At 36.8% G+C, this 27015-nt stretch overlaps 1 protein-coding gene across 1 annotated transcript in view; it reads right to left on the reverse strand.

Moving 5' to 3' along the window:
• The window catches only part of SP4 (Sp4 transcription factor), a 35610-nt gene extending 10757 nt beyond the window's left edge, over positions 1-24853 (reverse strand). The window contains exons 1-3 of the mRNA XM_008573670.1: positions 24784-24853; positions 8555-8783; positions 4628-4827 (exon numbers count right to left, since the gene is read on the reverse strand). Coding sequence (XP_008571892.1) covers positions 4628-4827; positions 8555-8783; positions 24784-24853 — 499 coding nt within the window. The remainder of the gene's footprint in view (positions 1-4627; positions 4828-8554; positions 8784-24783) is intronic.
• Between the last annotated feature and the right edge of the window lie 2162 nt (positions 24854-27015).

Below are 27015 nucleotides of genomic sequence, written 5' to 3' on the forward strand. Positions count from 1 at the left end.
AAAAAAAAAAAAAAAAAAAAAAAAAAAAAAAAAGCTCTGACATACTCCTGGGAATCTAGAAGGCCACACACATGCTTAGTGTTAGAGCCCGCTCAGGAAAGGCCCAAGAAAGCCCTAACTCTCAACCTGTGCTTAACACCTTGAGGCTCTGTGTACGCAGGAAGTGAAGGCTAAGGCAAAGTTGTCAACTGACTGGCTGAGTGTTGAAGGTGTGCACACAGAGTCTTTATCTTTAGCACAGAATTAGAGATTTAATGGTTCCAGGTGTTTAAAGAAAGAATATTTGAAGAAGCAATAGGTGAAAACTTCCCAAATCTGACGAAAAACCTTAATCTACATATCCAGGAAGCTCAATGAACTCCAAGTATGTTAAATGCAAACAGAGTCACATTGAGACACATTATAATCCAACTGCTGAAAGTCAAAGACAAAGAGAGAATCTAGGAAGCAGCAAATGAAACTAAGTTTGACAACTTGGAAAAGAAGTCAATTAACCTCTCAAGACTTCAGGTTCCTCATCTATAAGATGATGGTGTTGTACAAAATCATTCTTAGGATAACAGCCAGTTGTTTTAAAAAAAAGAGTCCATTAAGCTCTAAATCTTATTATCCTTGATGGAGCTAAGTGCTGCATGATTCTGAGGCATGTGCATAAGGCTGAACAGAAAACTGTTTTGAATTCTTAAAATATGAAATAATTACTAAATCTCTCTTTTCACACTGCAGTCACTCAAAAATGAGTTTGTTTCATACTTTCTAAAATTTGTGCTTTATATACAGTAAAATTCAATTTGGGGGGCATACAGTTCTATTAGTTTAGACAAATACACCAAAATGAAAATACAGAAGAGTTGCTATCGCTTCCAAAAATATCTTTATGGTGTCTTTTTGTAGTCAAACTCTCCCTCCTCCCTGCTTACATCCTGGAAAACATGGATCTGTTCTCTGTCCTTACAGTTTTGATTTTTTTCAGAATATCATATAAATGGAATCATATATTATGTAGACTTTTGTTTCTGACATCTTTCACTTAGTGTAATGCTGTTTCATCCATGTTGTTGTGTTTATTATTAATCATTCTTTTATGCTGGGGAGTAGTACTCTACTGCATGAGTATACCACAGAAAGTTATCCATTCACAAACTGAAGGACATCTGGGTTGTTTCCAATTTTGAGCCATAATAAATCTGCTATATACATTCGTAGCTTTTTCTGAACATAGTTTTTATTTCTCTTATGTAAATACCCCGGAGTAGACTGCTAGATCATATGGTAAGAGTATGTTTAACTTTGTAAGAAAATGCCAAGATGTTTTCCAAAGGTGCTGTGCCATTTTGCATTCCCACCAGCAATACATGAGAGTTCCCCTCACATTCCCCTCAGATTTGTTAGAAAACAAAGGCCCTGTTTACCTTCCTCCTGCCAGAGATATCAGTATTTTCTATTGTTTTTGGTTCCTATGCTGCCACTCCTGCAGTGCAATGTGCGAATGTGACTGGCTTTGGAGCACAGGGCCCCTTTTCTTGCTTCTCTGACTAAACACAAAGAGTTTCTCCCAGTTTTTGCTGCCTACATCTGCCATGCAGTGCTCACAGAGTCAAACCTGGGAGACAATGAAGGGGAAAAACCCTGTGAAATTAACCTATATCATGCACTGTTATTCAAGTTTTTACTGCACTGAATTGTCTACTGTTTAGTTTACACTGTCCTCATTTAGATGCTTAAGAAAACAAACAAACTTGGACAAGAGTGTTTAATGTAATCAATGAGACAGACAAGCTATATATAGTTTAATTCATTCTGGCTGACAACAGACTCAAAGGCAGCAGTTTCGACCATTTCATACACTAATCTGAAGCATCTATGAAAAAATTATGGGGGAAAACTTCAAAGCAACTGAAGGAGTTTCCTGTTTCATCTATTTTCATCTAATTTTCCTTATTTTATGAAAAACATTGGAGTTTCATTCCCAAACTGATTTTGCAGGATCTGTTTAGTTTCTATTAAAGTTTATAATTATTTATATAACTACAAATACATATAACTTTCTTTTACAGATTAGATATTTTCTAATCTGTAAAATGGAGCTAATTTCTATGTTACAGTGTTATTGTTAGAATCAAATGAAATATCTCCAAAACATCAGATATACGGTGGCTGATCAAAAAATGTCAGTTCTGGGACTGAATGGTTATCTCAGTTATGGTGTGTTATAACACCAAGGTCAAGGGTTTGGATCCCTGAACTGGCCAACCACCAAAAAAAAAAAAGTCAGTTCTATTTTCCCTTTTCTCCCATATGTACTTTGGTACAAGTTAATGTTTAAAGTCTAATTCAATAATTTATTCAAATTAATTTACTCAATAAATATCGAGTCCCCAAAATGTACAGACATGTACTAAATAGAGGGGGTAGACGTTATGACCAAAAAAAATGAAAACTGCCTGTATTAGTCCATTTTTGTTGCTTACAATAAAGTACACTAAACTGGGTGATTTATAAAGAAAATGAAATTTGTTGCTTACAGTTTCTGAGGCCGAGAAGTCCAAAGTCTATCTCGTGGTGGCAACAGTAACTCAGGGGTCTCACATTGCAAGATAATGGAAGCAGAGAGAGAGACAGATAGACTCTCCTCTTTTTTTAAAGCCTTCAGAACCATGCCCTTGACCACCATTTTTAATCCATTCACTACTGCACGCTCCTACAACCCAATCACCTCTTCAAGGCCCCACCTTACAATTATCATAATAGGATTTCTCACCCTCTTTACAGTCACAATGGGGGGTCACAATAAAACTTAGGGGACACAATTTAAAATTCAGTGAGTTTTGGGGGTCGTAATTCAATCCACTACACTGCCCTACCAGATGTCAAGACTTAATTTACACCAATATAGTAATTAAAATAATACAGTATTTTTGTAGAAACTGAGAAATAGATAAAAGCTTAAAAATAGAGAACCCAGAAACTGAGACACACCTAAATGGGACATTATATGAGATAGGTACCATTACAAATCAATAGAAAAAGAATGGTTATTCAAGAAAATGGTTTTCAATATGGAAAAAAAAAATTATATCCCCATTTCATTACATTATCAAAAAAAATTCCAGGCTGATAAAAGCCCAAACTTACAAAAAGGAAATTTTAAAGCTATTAAAAGAAAATGTTTTTAAAAAGCAAAAGACAAAAGGAAATATTTATAACTGACTAAATAAAAATGTGAAACTTTCAGATCCCTTTACTGGCCAGCCACCCAAAAAATAAACAAAACAAAACAAAAACTTCCATATGATAAAAGATAGCACAAAGATAAAAGACTAGCAGTATAAGGGGAAACTGCAGCACACAAATCATATGAATAAGAAAAAGGAAAACAACAGAAAAATGAGGATGGAAAAACAAATAGAAAAAGAAATACAAATGACTAATACACACATGGAAAGATGCTTAATCTCACTGATAATCAGGAAAAATGAAAACTGAAAAAACTAAGAAACAATTTTAGATTGACAAAAACTTCTGAGGCCTGATACTACTGAGTATTGGTGAGCACAGTGAAGTGCAACTGCTAGTGAAGTAAAGACTAACAGCCACTGTAGACTCTTTAGCCCTTATCTAGCAAAACCAAACATATAAATTCTGTATGATCCAATAATTCCATTTCTCATGCATGTTCACTGTATGTTCACAGCAGCAAAGTTTGTAACAGCAAAAACAAAGAAACAAACCTAACAATAACGTCAACAGTTTCGGAAACGAATTAATACAGTGTGGTAGAGTAATGTGATAGAATACTATATAGCAGTTAAAAGAAATATAGGAACTTTGATAGATCTCAAAACATAGTAAGTGAAATTATGATTCTGCAATGTATGTAAATTTCATAATATACACAAAACAATATTTTATATGCGAATCCCTAAATAATATATTTAAGAGTATTAAAAATGTAGTGAAAACAGACATTAAATTCACGATAGCTGTAGATCCATAAATAATATATATTAAGAGTATTAAAAATGTACTGAAAACTTAGACACATTAAATTCCTGATAGCTGTTATCTTTGGATGGGCAAAGAAGATATCAACTTCATAAATGATTTGTTTTATTAAAAAATAACAGAAAACAAAATATTAGGAACTGTCAATTCTGTGTGAGGGTTAGGTGGGTACTTGTTACGGTATTCTTGATACTTTGGTGAATTTTCTAGATTTATTAAAAAAGAAAGAATGAAGGGTATCAATAAGACCATAATTCAACTCTCTTTTTATCTACTTAATCTCTTACAAAAAATAGTATGTATGTGAATTCAACAAGCTAAAAACACAAGACAAACAAATGGAATAAATTTCAGGTCATTTAAATATGCTGATAAAGCACAAAACGTACCTCAGAAATAAGGTAAAGAATTTTGATCTTAAACATCATCCATATAATTGCTAAAGTGAATTCTTTCTCAATTTGCATATTTCCAATTTGATAGCTAAACTATCATTAAAACTTTCATCTCAGCACTGGAAAAATAAGTAAAAAGTAGAAGTCCTAAAATAAACCGACTAATACTCTGGTTTCTCTTCAGATCATATAAATCTTTCGCCTTTTACTAAAATAAACCAACTAACCGGTATGGGTTCTTCTATGTCTCTGAAGCTCATCACTCCTTGTGAATCTTTTGCCACAAAACATCCAGTTGCAGACGAAAGGTCTTTCTCCAGTATGCCAGCGAAGATGTGCTCGTAGGTGAGATGTTTTGCCGTAAACTTTTCCACATCCTTCAATATGACAGATATGTTGTTTCTTTTTTCCTGGTTCATTACTACCTCTAACAAAAACAAAAGCCAAAGATTAATTACATTCCCAAACACCAAGCTTATAGTTATAGGAAAATAAAAGGGACTCAAGGCAATTAAATGAAGCTTTTCTGAACAGGTTTCATCATGATGCCACAACTGTAGTTAAAGTCAGAAAAATCTCAATTTAGGAAAAAATAAAACAGTTCGGCATCCTAAAAATAAAAATGCTATAAAAATTTGTTAATTTCAGAGAGTTTATTTCATGTTCCTTCCCCAATGGGCTCTTCCTTTGGGGAAAAAAATCTCTTCAAGCGTTAGAAGACACTTGAAAATTGTCTTCTAAAATACCAAAAGGATGGCTAACTTCAGTTAAAAGTGTAAGGTACAGAGTCTAATTTCCAGCAGGACAGTGTGAGGAGTTACATGGACCTGCTCCTCAGTGAAACTGGTAAAAATTATTTAAAAAAAAACAACAAAAAACACCATTTAAAGTCTCTGGAAATAGTCCTAAGAGCAAATAACAGCAAATAAAGAAACATTTATTCAACAAAATCTAACAGAACTAGGTAAGAATACTGAGAGTCTGTGGCATTTGAACCAAGACTCACTTCTTCCCTTTTCCCTCCCACTTCTGTGACACAGGAGCATTACAGACTAGTACAGCCAAGAACAGGGTTCCCTTTCCTCCCACCTCCCAGTCAGAAGCCTATCTCCCCAGAAGGGGCAAGCATTTCTCATCCTCCCTCCAGCTACCTGTTGCTGAGTCTTAAGGTCAAGGCAAGTGTGGCTGACACCCAGCTCCCAACCCTAGGACATAGGCTCTACCTTGGATGTGGCATGATAAAAATGCTAGGATCCAGACTGCCCTTGACCTGGCTCATTTGTAGTTCATAAATTGGAGGTTTTAAACCAGGAAAGACAAGCTGAGACCTAAGGCTATTGCTGTCCCTGTCACCAAGCATTTAGCTCCTAAAGCAGGGATGTCACTCAGAGAGAAACATGATACTGTTTCAACCTGCAGCTCAAGAGCCATGGCTCAAATTTTGGACAGAGGGACAAGAGCATCATAAAAACCAGAGCTCCAAATCTCTTCCCAAAGGAATGAGTGAGGAGAAGTTCAAACCTGAGGGTGCTCTCAAAAAAAGTGCAGACTTTGCAAAAGGCAATTGAGAGGAAACTCTAATAGATTTGACGGAGATACGGGCTAAACTGTATGCTGGCTAGTTTGCCAGAGAGAAGCAAGAAAAGAGGCTGGGAGCAGCCTTCCTGGGGTCAGAATAATGTCAAACACTGAGATTCTCAGAAAGTGTCAAGAAAATTAACAAACCTTTAACTTGACTGACCAAGAAGAAAAGAGGGAAGACACATATTACTAGAATCAGAAATGAAAGAGGGGACATCACAACCAACCTTACAGAAATAAAAAGGATAATAAAAGAATCCTAGGGCCGGCCCGGTAGCGCAGTGGAGAGTGCGCCACTTGGGAGCGCGGCAGCGCTCCCGCCGAGGGTTTGGATCCCATGTGGAGACCGGTTCCCGCTCACTGGCTGAGCGCGGTGTGCGCGCAACACCGAGGGTTGCGATCCCGTTACCGGTCAGTAAAAAAGACAAAAAGGAAAAAAAATAAAAAAGAATCCTATAAACAATTCTATGCCAATTACTTAGATAACTCAGATGAGATGGACAAATTCCTAGAAAGACTCAAAATACCAAAACTGACTCAAGAACAAATAATCAATCAGAATAAACATATAACAAGTAAAGGGACTGAATTAGTAGTAATCAAAACTACCCACAAAAAAAGCCCAGCACCAGAGAGCTTCACTGGTGAATTCCACAAAACATTTAAAGAATTAATACCAGCTCTTCACAAACTCTTTCAGAAAAAAAAATTGGAGGGAACACTTTCCAACTCATTCTGAGGCCTGTATTACTGTTACTAAAACCAGATACTGACATTACAAAAAAAGAAAATCACAGACCAGTATCTCTTAGGAGTATGTATGCAAAAATCCTCAGCAAAATAGTAGCAAAGTGAATCCAGCAAAATATAAAAAGAATTATCCATCATGACCAAGTTGGATTTATCCCAGGAATGCTGTGAAGGTTAATTCTAGGTGTCAACTTGATTAGATCAAGGAATTCCAAGAAACCTGGTAAAGCTATTTTTTTAGGTATGTTAGAAACATGAGGGTGTTTCTAGCAGAGATTAGTATAAGAGCCTGAGTGGACTAGGTAGGAAAGACCTGCCCTCACTGTGGGTGGGAACCATCCAATCTGCTGGGGCCCAGAGAGAACAAAAGACAGAGAAAAATGGTGAATCTCTCTATCCGCTGGAGCTGGGATACACTCTTCTCTCCTGTCCGTGGACATCAGAGCTCAAGACTTCAGCTTTTGGGTCCCAGGACATACACCAAGGACACCACTGGCTTCCCTGTTTTTGAGGCCTTTAGACTTGGACTGAGCCCTGCTACCTGCATCCAGTTGGCAGACAGCCTATCGCGGGACTTTTCTTCATAATCGCGTGAGCTAATTCCCCTAATAAATCCCCTGTCATATATTTATAACATATCCTATTTGAATCTGTCTCTCTCTGGAGAACCCTGACTAATACAAATGCAAAACTGCCTTAACATCTAACAATTAACGTTAACATACTATATTAACAGAATAAAAAACAAAACTACACAATCATCTCAATAAATGCAGAAAAGCATTTGACACAATCTAATGTGATAAAAATACTCAGTAAACAGGAATAGAAGAGAGCTTTCTTTTTCTTTTATTGGGATATACCCCATCAAAAGTCAACAAGAATACTGAATGACATTTTAAAGTCAAAAAATACTAACTGAATCATGATAAGTCTGGGACTGTCTATCCATACAACGCAGTATATTACTCATCTACAAAATCAATAAAGTACTGATCATGCTATAATATGGCTGAACCTTGAAAACATGCTAAATGAAAGAAGCCAGTCACAAAAGATCACATATTGTACAATCCCATTTATATGAATTATCCAGAACAGGCAAATTTATAAAGACAGAAATTAGTTTAGTGGTTGCCTAGGGCTTGAAGGGTGTGTGTGTGTGGGGGGGGGGCATCGACTTCAGAAATAAGGAATGACTGGGGGGGGGGGGGGGGGCTAAGAGGGTGATGGCTAAAGGATACAGGATTTCTTCTGAGAATAATGAAAACATTCTAAAATTGATTAGTGATAGCTGCACAACTCTGAATATATTAAAAACCACTGTACAATTGTATACTTTAAATGGGTGCATTGTATGGTGTGAGTTTTATATCAATAAAGGTGCTTAAAAATTTTACACAATAAATGAAAAAAGAAAACAATTTTTAAAAAAGTATAAGGTTGGGCCGGCCCAGTGGCGCATTCTCCAGTGCGCTGCTTGGGAGCTCCCACCGAGGGTTTGGATCCCATGTGGAGACCGGTTCCCGCTCACTGGCTGAGCGTGGTGCGGGCGCAACACCGAGGGTTGCGATTCCGTTACCAGTCAGTAAAAAAGACAAAAAGGAAAAAAAAAAAAAGTATAAGGTATAAGGCAGAGGACCACCCAAATTCCATTCCTAGGATAGCCCAACTTAATTCCCTTCATAACACTTATATCTTAACATTCTGGGCTACAAAACTAGTGAAGTTTCAGTGATCAAGGTATTCAAGCAATGCCTTGGTTTTAACTACTATTTTATGCCTTCCAGAGAGAGAGAGTTGAAAATAGAGCATTTATTTACCTTCCTTCTCCTTCCCTACAATTAGGACAGGAACAGGCAACTCTTCGAAGCCTCTTGCCAGGTTGCACCTCTTGATCAGAAGTTTGCTGGCCTGGCTGCAAATGCACTTGTGTGAGTTGATCAGGACTAACAGCACCTATCGTGGCATTAGCAATACCTCCAACTGCTACAGTTACAGGAGCTATAGTAGCTTGTTGGACTTTTACTCCATCTTGTCCTTGCTGCTGACCTAAAAAGGAAGGGGAAAAAAAGAGTATTATAATGTTTTCTGTTCCTCAAGAAAGGATAATAATTTGTGTAATAATTTGTTCTAATAATTTGTGTAAAATACAAAGGCAAAGGGGTTAATGACTAATACTATGCCAATCCTCCTAAAATATACTTACTACAGTTGCTCAGATTGTCTCTTTATCTAGTTGATGGGACTATACATAAATCATTTAACACCTTTTGTGGCTTAATTTCTCTATCTGTAAAATAAAGATTATAATACTTGCCACCTACCTACTTCACTGATGTACTGTGAGGGTTTATGAGACATTTGAAAAGCACTCTGAGATCCTCAGATGAAAGATGCTATATAAATACAAAGTGTTATTACCATTTCCACCGTAAGCAATATATCTCATTCATGTCAGGAAAATATAGGCATGAAGAATAACAAAGGATTAAATTTTATGAACATTTCTAATTTCTAAATAGTTTAAATTAAGGAAACATCTTTTTACTGCTTAGTCGTCTTTTTTTAGTATACACATAGAATTTAGTATTTTTAAATGCAAAACCATCCATGATTATTACATACTGTCACTATAATCATAAAAAGATATTTAGAATATTATTATTTTATTCACTAACGTTTGATACTGCTTAGACTTCATCTTTTAGGTTAGTACATATACCAGCTTGTCTTCTTCACTTAGGGAACACTACAATAAACAATGAATAATACAACCAAAAAATATCTATTTGCATCACTTTATCTTGAAGTACAACTAGCGTACGCCTTATACTTACCCTTTCTTTCATACAGTTGTATGCTCCCCATCAGGTGTGGGAATAACGAGTATGTGAATCGACTGAAAATAAAACACCAATTTATGAAGGAATGCTCCCACTTCAGAGAGTTGATGTAAGAATTAAATAATTCTTACAAATCCCTTACTACAGTGTCTGACTCAGCATTGTTTATTACAATTAGCTATTATTACTATTAGTCTCCACTGAGTTACGTGGCAATACAAGAATAAATTATGCTAGCAGAAATAAACATGTGGGTCCTGGGGGTAAAATAGAAAGGCTTATTTTAAAGCTGCACATGTAGTACTTTAAATTTATAAAACAACCCAGAAAAGACAATAAAAATTGCCAAGTGAGAAATCAGCATACATTTTCTAAACAAAATAAAACCTCTGACTCTCCCAGCCAAAGTCAATCTCACCCTACTCTGTGTATCCATGGTACTCTGAACCCAGTTAGCTCAGTTTGGTAGCACCTATAAATAAAATGCAAATAAAAACATTTGTTTTTGCAACCATTCTAATAAGAATACATATTTTAGTTCCTCTACTGATGTTCACACTTTTTTTCACCTTTTGATTTAATGTGTTGTGATAAGTAAAGCAATGCAAGTGCAGTCAAAAGTTGTGGATTCATGACTATGCACTTGGAGATCCTCAGTCTCCTCACCTCTAAAATAATAACACTGACCTCCCTAAAATTCCTGTCTCTTATCTACTTTAAAGAGTTGTTTCTGAAGATCAAGTTGATTTTCCACAGGTAAAGGCTTTATAAATTGTAAAGCAATTGTATAATTGTTATACCTCAATGTATCTTTTGAGCACATGTAAGTTTTACATACTCAGTAAAACCAGATCCCTTAAGGATGACTTTGGCTAAGCAAATGGTTCAAACTACTTATGTACCTAGAAGCACATACTCCCTGTTTACTGCAAAGATTGGATTTCTAGAAATGGGAGCTGTCTAAACAAGTACCAAATAAAATCTTTACAGCATTTTCCCTATGGAAATGCAGGTATTTTAAGTTGGCAAGTATTCTTTGTATCTCCTGAAGTCATGAAATATTTTGGGCCATAATTTTTCCAGCTATTGTTCATATAACAGTTGGTCATTCCTTTCAGGTTGCAATGATATATAAGATGACCATCATGTTAAAAAATTGCTAGGGATCCCTGATCCCTCATATCTCTTGATCATTTCTCCTTGACAGACTCCTCAGCCATTTGTTCAATGCCTAAACAACTTGTTATTTCAATGAACAATACTAGGCAAATCACATTTGATTTATACAGTTAAGCCTGATAACTGACTTCTTCACCTCGATGTTTCACAGACAGCTCAAGTTCAACATACTACTTTCTTTTCATTTCCACTGACACCAATAAGTCACGAAACTCCATACCAAGACCTCCAAGGCCCTGCTTAAGTATAATTCTACCGACCCTGCTCAGACATCATCATGTATTAGTCTCTCTTGTTCACTCTGCTCCTGATATACTGGCCTTTCTTCTAATCCTCAAACAATTCAAGCTTATTTCTTTCTCAGGACCTTTGCACATATTCTCTAGTATGGGTGGGGATGTCTTTGCACTCAGATCTTTACATAGTTGACTCCTTAGTAATATTCTGTCTCAGTTCAAATCTCCCCTCTTTAGAAATGTCATTCCTGACCGCATCATCTAAAAGTGGTCCCCCTCAATTCATCTTTATATCATCACCTACCTTTGTCATATTTTTCTTAAATTATTTTGTCCTTTTTTTTTCTCGATCTTCACCTCACTTCTGAATGTTAAGCGCCACGAAAGCAGGGATCTTGCCTGTTAATGTTCACTACTGCATCTCTAGTGTCTGGAATAGTGCCCAACATATATCAGCCACTCAGTAACACAGGCTTAATAAATCAAAGTTTTAAAATGAAAAATTACAGCTGGCTGGCTAGCTCAGTTGATTAGAGCATCATGCTGATAACACCAAGGTCAAGCGTTTGGATCCCCATAGCAGCTAGCTGCCCAAAAAAAAAAAAAAAAAAAAAAAGAATTCATCTTCTCTTCCAATCTTGCTACTACTAATGTCCATTTCAATAAATGCTACTCTCACTCTCCTTATTACCCACTCAAAACCTTAAAATGTCATCTTTTCCATGTGAGCCAGCCACCAAAAAAAAAAAAAGAGGCACCTGTTAGGCCACTTCTTTACCCATTACACCCATTGATTGCCAAGTTATAAAGGTGCTACGGAGCAACAGCTCCTACATTTATCTTATCTTTATGTTGCCAAGACCATTGCCCTGATCCAGGCCCTTGTTATTTTATGCTTCTATCAGCCTCAATGGACACTTCTCTCCCATATCATCTTTCAACCTGCTGCCAGAAAAGTCAAAAAAAGGGCCGGCCCGGTGGCGCACTCAGTAGAGTGCGGCGCTTGGGAGTGCGGCAGCGCTCTCGCCGAGGGTTCGGATCCCATATAGAGACCAGTCCGCTCACTGGTTGAGCGTGGTGCGGGCGCGACACTGAGGGTTGCGATCCCGTTGCCGGTCACGGTACGGGCGCGACACTGAGGGTTGCGATCCCGTTGCCGGTCACGGTACGGGCGCGACACTGAGGGTTGCGATCCCAGTTCCATGCTCAATAATTTAATCATTCTCCCTTTAGCCAAAGTCTGATATTCAAAGCACTCCACTACAAGGACTTAGCTCCTTGTTCACAGACTTTCCTAATGGCCAAATGTGCATTTTCACAATGATCATTACAGGATTGTTTTGCTGCATTTGACATCACTGATCACTCCATCTTTCTTGAAACCTGACTCTCTGAGATAATTTCCTACAATCTCAGAACCCCTTCTTTTCTGCTTTTTTTAAAAAATCGGCATTTAAATCTAAACTTATGTCACATTCTTAAAAGATCTGTCTACACTTGTCTTTCTTTTACTTCTCATCTCCCATTCTCTCCTCAAACTACTGAAATTAGGCATCCATCCCATCTGCTAAAAAACACGGTAGGGCCGGCCCGGTGGCGCACTGCTACAGTGCACCGCTTGGGAGTGCGGTGGCGCTCCCGCCGAGGGTTCAGATCCCACATACAGACCGGTTCCCGCTCACTGGCTGAGCGAGGTGCGGGCGCAACACTGAGGGTTGCGATCCCGTTGCCAGTCCCGGTCCGGTACGGGTGTGACACTGAGGGTTGCGGTCTGTTGCCGGACACGAAAAAAGACAAAACGGGAAAAAAAAAAAAAAAAAAAAAAAAAAACACGGTAAATGTAACTAATAATTTCTTTGTTGCTAAACCCAAAGATACTCTTCCCCTTCATCTTACTCCTACTCACTGGAGCACCTGCAGCTGCTAATCCTCCTACTTCTCTGACCACCCCCAATTCAATGTCCTTGCCAGGCTTCTCTCCCTCTACGCTTCCTAGGCTACTGTCTAGGGTTCAGACTTTTTCTTCTCATTCTGTCTTCTTGGGTGATCTTACCTACTTTTGTAACTTTTACTACTATATGTAAGGCGATGTCTTCCAAATCTGTACCTTCTATTCAAATTATCCTTCAGGGGTGTCATACTCTTATTGTCATCTGCCAGGGAACATTTCACCCAGATTTCTCACAGGCAATCTAAAAATCAGCCAGGTTACCCCATTTTCCTAATCTAGCTCTTTCTCACTGTCCAAATAAAAAACTTAGAAGTCATTTTTGACTCTCCTCATCTCCTTCATCCCCCAGAACAATAGTAGCTATCATTTTATAACTATGTGGTAAGTCAATTTACATATATTATTTCATTTATTCCTCAAATTCCTATAGGCTGAGTATTACTACCCCAATTTTAAGAAAAGGAAACTGACGTTCTGAGAGGTATGTAAAACACCCAAGGTCACAAAACCGGTAAGTGACAAAGCTGGGATTTGAAATCAGGTCTAGCTAACTCCAAAGACTATTCTCTTTCCACCATATACATTACTTATGTTGATCAGTAGTCCCCATTGAGTCTACCTCTTCAGAATATCTCATTCTCCATCCCTATTGTATATTAGTACAGGTCCTTGTCACTATTATATCAATTCTGCCCCTTCCAATCTCCATATCGCAGCCAAGCCATCTTCCTTATTCCTCTTTCTTCTTTTGGTCTGCTCCCTTTTTTCGAATACAGAAAATGGGCAAAGGGTAATAGGGGGCAGTTGGTAGTGGGTAGCAAGGTACTAGATTGCTAGATACTCAACTATGTCTAGAATGGTATTTGAGAAAAACTGTTTCTTGCACATTTTCCTTTAGCATCAGCTGAGTGGTCTTTTGCTTCACCAGAATAGTTAAGATGAAGACTTGAATTTAAGCTTGAGAAAGAAGAAAAGGTGGTTTACCTAGTAAAGGAAAATGATATATTCCAGATAAACTAGCATAGTTCTCTGGATTTTGAGGCACAGGGCCAACATCTACGACAGCAATGGCATAATTGTTGACTTTAATCTCAGTACACCCAGCTCCCTAAGAGACCTCAAGGACTGGCTGAGTTTATTAAAGTGTTACTGGTTTTACTAATCAGATACCATCTCATTCCATCACAATATTAATCATAAATTATTTCCAATAAAAACTGCTCAAGACAGCATGTGGTTTTGTGTCATCTGTCCTCTATCAAAATTCCTGGCACACGGAAGTACTCAATGAATGTTTCTTAAATAAAGTGAGTGATCATCTAAATTCCAAACTAACATAGAAGCTTTCTTATGAAACTAGGCGAGCAGTATATCACAGGGCTACTAGATGACTGCTAGTTTGCCATACACATGCAACAAACACGGGTGGCAAGATAGTAAGAAACAGAACAAGTGGACATTTACCACAATTGCCTCCTGCCTCACTGATATGGAATTCAGATCATTTAGGAGCAGATCCTATAGTGTAAATTGCAACCTGCTACTGAAACCATATGTGCTTCTTCTCTCTCAGGTATCAGATTAATCCTATAGCATTTGTTACCCACATTCAGCAAGATCTTTTTTGAAAAGAGTATAGAATAAAGCACACCTTAAAAAATTACAACTAAACTTGCCATTAGAAAATGGGCTAAGATTTCTACCTTTCTACCTATTTTGAGGAAGCTAAATAGCTTTGTATTACAGACACATATACTTTAGGGTTTTTTTCCCTTCTGATTTTAAGAACAATGCATGCTCACCATAGATAACTATGAAGGAGGAAATATAGTAATTACCCACAGATGATCACTATTATCATTTTGATGTATTTGCTTCTAATCTCTGTTCAGAGCATTTTGATATTGATGTAATTCTACTATGTAATTCTGGTTTTGCTCTTTTATTTATTCACTTAATAATATAAGGATTTCGAAGTTATAACAAATTCTTATAATATAATGGCTCTATAATACTTCATCATACATATACTTATGGCATAATTTACAAAACCATTACTCTACTACCAGGCATTTAGGTTATTTCCAAACATTTATCATAAGTAACATAAATAATGAGCAACTTGAACAAAATCACATTTTTCTTTATTTCTTCCAAGGTATAGAGTCTTAGAAGTGTTAGACAGGAAGAATCATTGTTGTAAATGTGTTAATTTTTCTAAATTTATTCTATGAAGTGAATGCTACCATAAATTAAATATAAAAATTTCTCATAAAACTCTAGCTGATCTAAGATGTTAAAGATGAGCCAAGACAATTTTGAAAAAGTAGAGTAGTGGAATAAAGATGTTACAAAGCTATAGTAATTAAAACAATGTGATAATGGCTTAGGAACAGGGTAACAGAACTGAATAGACTATTTAAAACAGATACACACACATATATAGTATTGATAAAAATTAGGGCCAGCCCGGTGGTGCACTCAGTAGAGTGCGGCGCTTGGGAGCGCGGTGGCACTCCCGCCGAGGGTTCGGATCCCATATAAAGACTGGTCCGCTCACTGGTTGAGTGCGGTATGGGCGCGACACCGAGGGTTGCAATCCCATTGCCGGTCGCGGTACGGGCGCGACGGCGTTACCGGTCACGAAAAAAGACAAAAAGGTAAAAAAAAAAAAAAAAATTAGAGGGAAAGAAGAAAATAGTCAAGTGTTTTGGCTTGGGACTATTATCTGCATGTGCATAGGGGGAAAGAGAAGGTTTAAATCTCAATCTCATGATAATCACAAAAGTAAACTGCAAACAGATTTTTTAAAAAAACTGAAATGTAAAAACAAAAAACAGTAACAAAACATAAAACCGAAATATTAGAAGAAAATACAGAACAACAGGGTCCTCTTAAACAAGATCCCCAAACAAAAGACGAAGGGAAATGCTGATAAATTTGACTTTAACAGTACTTAAATGTCTTAGGACAACATCATCCTATCAATTGCTTAGACCACTCTATGTAATCATCCTTATTCTTTATTCACGTTTTTCTTTCATCCTCTATCACCCTCCCTGCTGATCCATCCTTCAAAATATATCTGGGATCTATGCACTTCTCCACCACCCCACTGCCTGAACCTTTGTCTAAGACATCATTTTCTCTTGCTTATTACTACAATAACTTCCTAACTGTTCTCTCTGCCACCACTGCCTTCTCCTCTATAAGTGCTATCACTGCCAGAAGGACCACTCTAAAATGGAAAGTCAGATCATGTCACCTCTCTGCTTAAAACCCTGCAATGGTGCCCCATTTCATTCAGAGTGAAAGCCAAAGGCCTTATAATTGCCTACAAGGTCCTATATACACTGGCCACCCATTACTTCCTCAGTCTCACTCCTTGGTTCACTCTACTTCAGCCATGCTGGTTTCCTTTCTAGTTCCTCCAACACACTGGGCAGAGGTCCTATATACACTGGCCACCCATTACTTCCTCAGTCTCACTCCTTGGTTCACTCTACTTTAGCCATGCTGGTTTCCTTTCTAGTTCCTCCAACACACTGGGCATAGTCCCAAATTAGGGCACTCTGTTTTCCCTGCCTAGAATGGTATTTCCCCATTATATGTATGTTCAACTTCCTCACTTCCTTCAAGCCTTTAGGCTAATGTTATTACCTTCTCAATGTGGCCTACCTACCTTGAATGTTCTATTTGAAACTGTAATGGCCTTCCCTCCACAGCAATCCCATCCCCTTATACTCTGCTTAATTTTTTTCTTTCTATAGACCACAAAAGGATATTCACTGCAACAGTGAAAAATCAGAAACAAGCTAAATAGCTATAAATTGGGTAACAGCTATACAACTATGCAATAGTCATACAATGTGACATTATGTAGTAGTCAAAAAGAATGAGAGAAATCTTTATGCACTAACAAGATGGACCTTTAAAAAATGGTATGTGAAGACAATCAAAATTACTGATAAATGTTTTCATTATGGTCTATACAGGTACAGATACTATATGCAGTCAGCCCTCCATATCCAAGGGTTCTGCATTCATAGATTCAACCAACCACAAATCGAAAATATTTGAAAAAAATAAAAATACAACAAAAAATAATACAAATAAAAAACCAATGCAGTGTAACAACTATATTCAATTATTACAAGTAATCTAGAGGTAATTTAAAGTATACAGGAGGATGTGTATAGGTTATATGCAAATACTACACCATTTTATATAAAAGACTTGAGCATTAGTGGGTTTTGGTATTTGTGGGGACAGGAGGGAATATGTGTTCCTGGAACCAACCCCCACAAATACTGAGGGACGACTGTGTTTCTTACAATGACATTCACATGTGGTAAGTAAATAGGAAAAGTTCTGAAAAACCGATTTTAAAACCGATTAAGAGTACTTCTCTCTAAAAAATGGTCCAAGATTGGGGTATAGTCAATGGGAGCTTCAGCTCTCCTTGTAGTACATGGAATTTTTCATTCTTACAAGGAAAACATTTCCATGTATTACTAGCACAATTAAAGACTATTAATTGTCTCTATTAATTATTTAATTAATATTAAAAGGAAAATAACTTTGATAATTAATAGACGTAATATGGCATTTCATTATTGCTTTTACCTGTATTTACTTGATTCCTCATGCAGTTGAACATGTCTTACAAATAGTTATTGGCCATTGAACATTCTTTCTTAATTGTCTGTTTATGTCCTTTGTCATTTATCTACCAGGATTCAGGTCTTTTCTTTTGTGTAGCTCTATTTATTAAGAACCCTTAGTCTAATTTGTTAAAAATATTTCATATGGTGCATAAATTTTAACTATATACATTAAGAAAACATGGCTTGGTCAATCCCTGTGAAGTCAGCTATAAAACATACTTAAAAAGATTCTGACATCTTAATGACATTTAAAAATATGGAATCATGGGAGAAAGTAGAAATAAAAGACGAAGTTACAACTCATTGTTAATTTCCTTTAACTGTTAATAATTTGATTTTTTAAAAATCTTTTTATTTATTTTAATTGACACATTGTAATTGTATATACTTATGGGGTACAATCTGATGTTCTGATACATATATATTGTATAATAGTTGGGTCAGGGTTGTTAGTGTGTCCATCACCTGATGAATTTATTATTTCTTTGTGATGAAAACATTCAAAAGCCTATTCTCTAGCTACTATTCTTTTAGTATTTCAAACTAACCCTTTGAGGTAAGCAGAACATTTATTAACATTTCCATTTTATAGATCAGTACACCCCCCAAAAAATACAACTGGGCCTTATTTATTATGGAAAAAAATAATTGGCAGGTTTTTTTCCTATAGTGAATAGTAGGTAACACTATTGTGTAGGTAAGATAGAACCACAAATCTGAAAAACAAACAAAATGAAACAAAACCATCTATCTATCTACCTGTAAATAAATCAACCCAACTACCAATTCACTAGGAATGACCTACAAATAATGTCATACAGCAGGTTCAAAATACTATTTTAGGTATATGTGTTCCATAACTGTGTTTTGTGCACAGAGCCTAGGAAACAAGGTTTTCTACTAGAACTGATCAGGAGAAACGAAAACTGATTTCTATGATACAAATATATGATACAAAACTTGCTACGGGGGGCAACAAGAAGGGGATTAAAGGCATAGCCCTGAGACAGCACACTGCTGGAGATTAAAGTTCAAGGAAATGAGGGGTTGAAGGGATAGATCAGGAAGGGCCTTAATCAACTTCTTAAAGAAGTGACTTCCTGGGAAAGGGAAGGAGGATCCTTGTTAAAGTATCATGCCCATCCCTCCCATCCCCAATCCAGGTAATAGATGCCACATAATAATCACTTAGGTTTACTGAATTTACTACATAGCCAGAACTGAACTCAACTACTTTACACTTATACTTTGTCATATAATGCTCTCTTCTAAGACTCAGGGAGGTTATATAAATTTCCCAAGGCTACACAGCTGCCATTCAATAGCAAAGCCAAGATGTGAACCTATGTCAGCCTGAATCCAGAGACCTACCCTCTTTTCCAGCTGGCTATATTCTCCCTTTGGGAACTAGGGATATTATTTAGGCTTTGCAGGCAATAGAGAGTTAGAGGTATACATAGCAACACCTGCCTATCAATTCTGATGTCCAAAGGTGTTGCTCTTTTGAACCTCCCTGAACTAGAAAGGAAAGGCAACTCAGGTCACTTAGCATCTGCTATTTATGAGGCATGGTAAGTGGTACAGTACTTAGACTTTACTCTCCCATTTAAAGTCCCAAAGAGGTTGCCATTATTGATACCTTACCATGAAGAGTAGATGTGGACATTTAAAAAAAAAGATGTACCTTAAACTTCACTAATGATCTGAAACCTACTAAATTCAAGAAAGTGTGAATAACAACATATTCCTACAGAATGAGTACACTGAGGATGGACATCTAAGAAGAATCATGAAACAAGCACAGAGAACACTAATTATAAGAAAACAGACACCAGTGGTTTCCAAACTTTCTCGCTATATAAATAACTATCACTAAAAATATTCTGACAACACACCTAATACATTTATTTATAATATATATGCATATAGGGCCAGCCCCGTGGCGCACTTGGGAGAGTGCGGCACTGGGAGCGCAGCGACGCTCCCACCGCGGGTTCAGATCCTATATAGGAATGGCCGGTGCGCTCACTGGCTGAGCACGGTGCGGGCGACACCATGCCAAGGGTTGCGATCCCCTTACCAGTCACGAAAAGACAAAAAAAAAAAATATATATATATATATATATGTGCATATAATAAATGCTTATCAATATGTACATTACAATACAAAGACAAGAAGTAGATATTTAAATGATTTGATTAGAAAAATAAATTCTAATATTTTCTTCTGGCTTTCTACTTTGCAGACCCTGTCTTTCAGAACAACACAAATAAGGCATAAAGAAAAAAGTATTAAAAAACAAAAACCACCCAATCACACTGGCAAAAGTTTGCCCACGGAAGCTGCTAAAAGCTCACAGTCAAGTTTGCTCAAAACCCACTGTACTGGTATGATTTGAAGTGGTTATAATTTAATTTGTAGATGTATTTACCTTTCCACTTACATGGAAAAAAGTACTGAATAGTAAGAATGTATCACTATTTATCTAGAACTGTCATCTTTAGGGAAAAAAGCCCCAATAACTAAAAGAAAAAAATTCTAGTTATTAGAAAGATAAACTCTATAATAGTGGATGTAGCTTCAATTCAGAGAAATATCCTAATGACCACATGTCATTATACTCTTTCACATACATCATACATAGCCTGCTGAGATAGGTTATTACTCGAAAAGACTATCCACCTCCCAATGCTGAGCCCATGCTCACCAGTTAATTTTGATTATTCGGTTTCTCAGGTACCTTGGCACCGGAAATACAAGGATTAAGAGCATTCCAGTAATTAGATTTATCTTTGAGCTTATATTAAAAAGAAAAAAACAGCATTCTAGTTTATAAATCTGCCTCTTGTTAATCCTGATTTTATAAACGAATTTCTCTAGGATCTGATTGCTGAAAATCAGTTCCTGAAACTGCAAAGTTAGAGACTACCATAGATGTGTTTTGACTTTATCAAAGAATCACTTTAGTAAGCCCTACTTTGAAACAGAAAAATACAAATAATCATACACATATAAACACAAATTTCAATAATGCAAAAATAAAAAATTTAAAAGCAGACTAACAAATTTCAGGAATTATAGGGACAAATGTATACACAGTTTACAAATGATGCAAAAACATATAAAATACATATTGAGTCATAATAATCAAATGTGCCTAAATAAGGATTTTGAGAAAACAGTGATAGAGACCCCCAAATTAATGTCCTAAGGATTGGCAATACCCCAGTATCATAAGGAAATTAATAGACCTCTATAAATGCCTAGTTTTAAAAATATGGCACTTGCTCTTAAGTATACATATTTGAGAGTGGCCCCATTCATTTTTTTAGATCCCATATTCCATAGAAAACCTTTATTTTCTTATACTTGCAGCAGTATTGTTCCTATTATCTATCACTGGAATAATGATTTTTAATGATGAAAATCTCTGATGTTAGGTTCTAAATAAAAGTTCACATTTTCCTCCAAAATTATTAGATTGTACAATATTTTAAGTAGTTCTCAGGGTTACAAATTAATAACTGGCACACAAATAAAAGGACTCAATTAGTATTTATTTTTCCTCATCAAAATTTAGGATGCTGACACACACATAGTCCAATGTATAAAGCGGCTCTAGTACATACATCCAGTTCAATTTGCTACAACACGCATTTACTGCATGCCTCCCATGGGCTAGGCATTATAAATGGTGGGAATACACAGATGAATAAGGCAGGAGTTGGGGAGAAAAATTCAGTTAAAATGAAGACATACACTCCTCTTTGATTTCTAGTTATTTCTATTTATTCCCATCTTTATCCGTATAACTGTCAACTATTCTCAACTTTTTGTCTGTTTATTTATACAGGGAAAAGTTAACATTGAAGTAACCCTTCCAAGTAGACAAACAACCTCAGAAAGATCTGAATATTTCCCTTAAACAGAATTTGCAATATCTAAAAAGCAAACTAATTTTCCCTCATTCCATTCATTTTATATTGAATTGTACTCATTTAAGATGGATGGGAGGAAAGGGGGAACCAAAGAAGGAAAACCTGACTTCTTCTATATGGAATTTAAAATGGTCTTTAAAGTTTTAAAGCTCCTGAATTGTACTCATTTAAGATGGATGGGAGGAAAGGGGGAACCAAAGAAGGAAAACCTGACTACTTCTATATGGAATTTAAAATGGTCTTTAAAGTTTTAAAGCTCTTTCCAGTCTTTTAGAGGTAAAATGAGTCACCACAGGTAGTACAGGCTGAGCATCCGAAATATGAAAATCCAAAATCTAAAATGCTCCAAAACCCAAAATTTTTTGAGCACATGACACTCAAAGGAAATACTCATTGGAGCATTTCAGATTTGAAATGCTCCCAGTATAATGCAAATGTTCCAAAAATCCAAAATCCACAACATTTCTGGTTCCAAGTATCTCTGTTAAGGGATACTTAACCTGTAATGAACTGGTACAGTCTCTATCACCACTTTTATTCTATGCATGGCTCTATTACCTCTTGAAAGTTTGGATAACTTGAAAAATCTGCCATTGGAAACCTATAAAGGTTGTGAGGATGGGAACAGGATTCCATCAGATATGGGTCTTAGGAATCCTGAAATGTCAAGTATAGACCAAAGATGTGAAAATCAAGAATCAGAGATACCAGTTAGGAAAGAAGTTATTTTACCTTCCAAATGACGAGGCCCTGAAAGAGAGCCTGACAGTAGACATAATGAACTAGACAAAAAAATAACTAATAATTACAATAATAATAAATAGTTGCTAGCACTCAGTGAAAACTTTTCTGTGTTCTAAGCACTGTGCACTTTACACATATTACCCCACCAAAGCAACATGATTATTGCAACTTTACTGATGAGAACACTCAGACCTCGAGAAACACTTGATCAAGATGTAAGTAGCAGGGCGGGCCCGTGGCTCACTTGGGAGAGTTCGGTGCTGATAACACCAAGGCCCCGGGTTCGGATCCCACATAGGGATGGCCGGTTCGCTCACTGGCTGAGCGTGGTGCTGACAACACCAAGTCAAGGGTTAAGATCCCCTTACCGGTCATCTTTAAAAAAAAAAGATGTAAGTGGCAAAAACAAGACTTGAATCAAGGACTGTCTAATTCCAAGGTTCAAGCATAAAACAACAAACTTTGGTTATAACATCATTAAATTATGAAGATCAAATCAGTCTATAAGGATTCTGGTCTATGTGAGAAGAAGAATGATACCATTAACTGAGACAAAGGAACCCAGGAGGGAAAGCAGGTTGGGAAAGAAAAATCAGTTCTATGCTCAAGATGTCTCAACCAACAAACCCAGCTCAAACTTCGTCATCAGTTAGAACTTCTCCACCTCCAGAAGTTCAGCACTATCTCTTCTCTGACCTCTGTCGCTCCCAACATTTCTGAACTTCATCTTCATCCTCACCTTGCTCTTCTCACCAGTAATGCTCCTCTGGCTTCATCTGGTATCCTCGCTAATCTCCCATGCTTCTCTGAACTTCTGCTATACCTGTTGGTAATTCTGACCATCCACTGTGTTGTGTTCTTAGGCTGGCAAATGCTTAAGGAAAGAGGACTAACAAAGCCCTTAAATTTTATTCTAATGGGACACTGCCTGGGCCATCACTGTTGCGTGATACCCTTTCATTCATCCTGTGTTGACAATGTATATATGATATTCCTTTCATTGGCCATTTCAATTTTTTCCCTCAGTTCTCAAACCCTCATTCTCTTTTCCTTGCACCTTACAATCAACAGATGACTTTGCCTCCTAATTTATTAAGACTGAAGTTATCCAGAAGTCTCTTCATTCTCCCTTCTATCACCAGCATCTGACTACGTCTCCAAATGTTGACTCATGTTTTTTTAAATCTCATCTGAGAAGCACTTCCATTTGTGCATTTGATTTCATCTCCTCCTATCAACTCAAAAAACATCTTGCTATCCTCTTATTCTCCACACTCTCAAGTCCTTCCCACTCCACTAGTTCCATCTTTGTATGGAAACAATCTCCTTGAAATTAGATTAGCCTCCTCTGATCCACTGTCCACACTGTGCAATCTAAAATGTAAATTTGATCGTGATATTCCACTGAAGGTTCCTTGAAGGCGCCACATAACTTTCAAGATACAGTTTAAATTCCTTATCATGGCAAGGGAATAATCTCTATGACCTGGTCTTTGCCATCATGACTACAGCACCTATACTCTTGGTCAGAACACATCAAACTATCTTTGATCACATAATACTATTCCATGACTCTGACCTTTGGCCTGGAATGTCCTTGCTCTGCCAACCTGGCTGATTTTTAGCCATCCTGCTGTATCACCTCCTCCAGGAAATCTCAAATTCTCTCATTTGATTATATTCCGCCCTTTCATGTTCCCTTAGAAGATTGGTCCTTCTGTTTAAAGCATTATCATAATCTGATTTCCAACCCCTCAATATCCCTGATCCAATTGTATACTTATACACTCTTCAATGACTTCTTTTGCATTGTGTTGTCTATACCTAGCACAGTACTTGGCAAACAGTAGGCACTCAATAAATATTTACTAAATGAATTAACACAATATAGTCTTAAAAAGCCTTTCTTTATCAGCTTTGAAGAAATTGTCCTCTTCCTTTGTTTTCATCAAACTTTTCCAAAGTGTATCCTACACTTGCCAAGTCAATATTTTCACCACTCACTCACCCATTTAAATGCTTGAAGTTTAAGCTTTAGCATTCCTTAAGCTTTATAAAGTAATATTGTCCTACAGAACTTTCTGTGGTAATGAAAATGTTCTATATCAGTGCTGTCCAATGTGGTGGCCTCTAGCCACACATGGCTATTAGTACTTGAAATGTAGTTAATGTAACTGAGGAAATGGAACATTTAATTAATTTTACTTTAAAAAGCCACATGTAGCTAGTGGCTTTTATATTGAACAGCACAATTCTCTTAGGTCTTACACCAAATGATTCAAACACAAAACTTACCAAATTTTCTCAACACTCACTAAGCCATCTTTACAACATTCAATACTATCTGAGATTCCTCTTAGCTGCTGATATACCACCCTGTGTTTTCTCTCTCTCTGATGGCTATCACTTTTCTTGACTCAACTTCCTCCTTTTGGCCCCCTCAAACTGGGTATAGCCCTAAGTTCAGTTCTCATCCTTCTACCCTTTTACCTTCTACACTTCTACACTCAAAACTGTCCTCCTCATCAATTTCACACACTGCCATAATTTCAACCAACATCACTATGCAGAAGACTTCTGAATCCAGAATGTCAACCCTGATCCCTCTTCCCAGAGCCAATCTCTAAATATGAACTAGACATTGCTAATGAAATGTTTTACTATTAGTTCAGACTTAACATCAAAATTTACATTTGTCACCTTCTTTTTCTATTTCTGAATGTGATTTCTTTTAATGATACAATCATTCTCATGGTCACCCAGGCTCAAACTCTTAAGAGTTACTCTTAATTTTTCCTTTCTATATTCATACATCAAATAATGTCATTTTTCTTAAAAACTGTTGGAAATCACACACTTTACACTCTAGTTCAGATTTCCCATCACTGAGATCTTGTCTAACCTGTGGTCCTAAAACTGGCTTACCTATTTCTCCTACTTCTGCTGGATAATAAGACTAAATCACTACTTCCCTTCCCCAACCCCTCCAAAAATAAACATTCACAGACCCCTTCAGTGACTTGTCACCTGTCCTTGATCTGACTTTGTCATTCCATAACCAAACTTCTACCAACTTGCCAATTTCATCATTTTTTTTGTATTGTAACACTAACATAGTTGATTGTACATATCTGTGGGGTACAGAGCTGAATATCTACGTGTGTGCAAAACGAGATGTTTAAATCAGGATCATTAGTATATTCAACACTATACAATGTAATCATTTTTCATGGACCTTTACCAATTCTCACCTTACCCCTCTCCACTTCCCAACTCTGGTAACTTCAGTTCTGTTCTCTCCTTTTGAAAGTTCAATGTATTATTGACAACTTCATCTTCTAACATTTCCCTCAAAGTCTCCACTGCAACTGAGATGATCAACCCATTCTTTCTCAAATACATAAAGCATATTCCAGCTTCCTCTCTTGCACGTGTTGTTTCCTCAGACAATGCCTTCCTTCTTTATTCATGTTTGTTATGGCTCTCCTTTCCTTTAAGAATCAGTCCAAGCCTTCCATTTTTGTCATAGCTCTTGGTGCCTTCATCTTGCTTTTATTTCAGTATTACTGCGTTTTACCATTCATTTAACTTTTAGTACATGCCACTGTATATTACTTCTATGCATTATTTTTTATTCTAATAAGTATTCTGTCTCCTCAACTACAACATATGCTTTTAGAAGGCAAAACTTCCACTTTTATGTTGTCAGAACCTAGCCTTGTGCCTACACTCAGTAGGAATTTAAGGAATAATCACAAAGAAAGATAAGCAGTTAAGAGGTGGTAAGTAACAAGAAAAAGAGAAAATCAGGCAACCAGGGATACTAACAATTAATGGGGTAAAATAGAAAACAAGAGGAAAAAGCAATCTGACATGAGAGCACGTAATTTAGGCAAAGATGATCACAGAATCAGGCATTAGCGTACTAACCATCTAAAAACAGCATAATTTCATCACAATGATCATCAAATGACTCTTGGGAATTTTGTTTTATAGGCAGTTCACCCAAACAGGAAATACTCAAAATACATGGATAAAACATAGGGTTTCTAATTAAAAAAATTTTTTTTCTCCCCTACAATGGTATTTATTTTAATGTAAGTCTGATATATCAAGGCAAACTGGAAGTTTGTGTAGGTGGGCATAAAAATTTCCAAAACATTACAATGACAGCCTTAATTCCGTAGAAGTTTATAAGTGATCTGTCCAGCCCTGGAAATACAGAAGTGGCACTCAGCTAAGAGGGTACAGTATGCCCTGTCAGTTCTTAGGGTCATAGCTTAAAATAGGTCCACAGTTTAGGGCCAAGGGAGGCTGGTCCAACACTGTTATGCTGTCATGGATCAGTCGAACCCCACAGATGGCTATTTTAAGCTACATCTCTAAACAGCAAATTGAGCAACCAGGAAATACTAGCTTTTTACTTTCAAGTGTAGCTGAAGTGGCCGCAGATTTTCTCTAAAAACCTAGGGGGACCATTATAACCATATAAGAACCATCCTGCCTATTCTGCCATTCAATTTAGAACTATCTTCAGTTGTGGGGAATTCAGCTCTAGTCATCTCTTTTCACTTCCAATTAAGGTGAGAAGAATATGAACTTATTTGGGGAAAAGAAGCATTTTTAAAAATTATTTTACTGACTTTCTTGAATACAAATAACGTTTGGCATACTTGGGGGGAAGATCAGAACACAAGCAAAGAAAAGGTTTTATTCACTTAC

The sequence above is a fragment of the Galeopterus variegatus genome, unplaced genomic scaffold, assembly GCF_000696425.1.
Source record: "Galeopterus variegatus unplaced genomic scaffold, G_variegatus-3.0.2 Scaffold949, whole genome shotgun sequence".
NCBI lineage: Eukaryota > Metazoa > Chordata > Mammalia > Dermoptera > Cynocephalidae > Galeopterus > Galeopterus variegatus.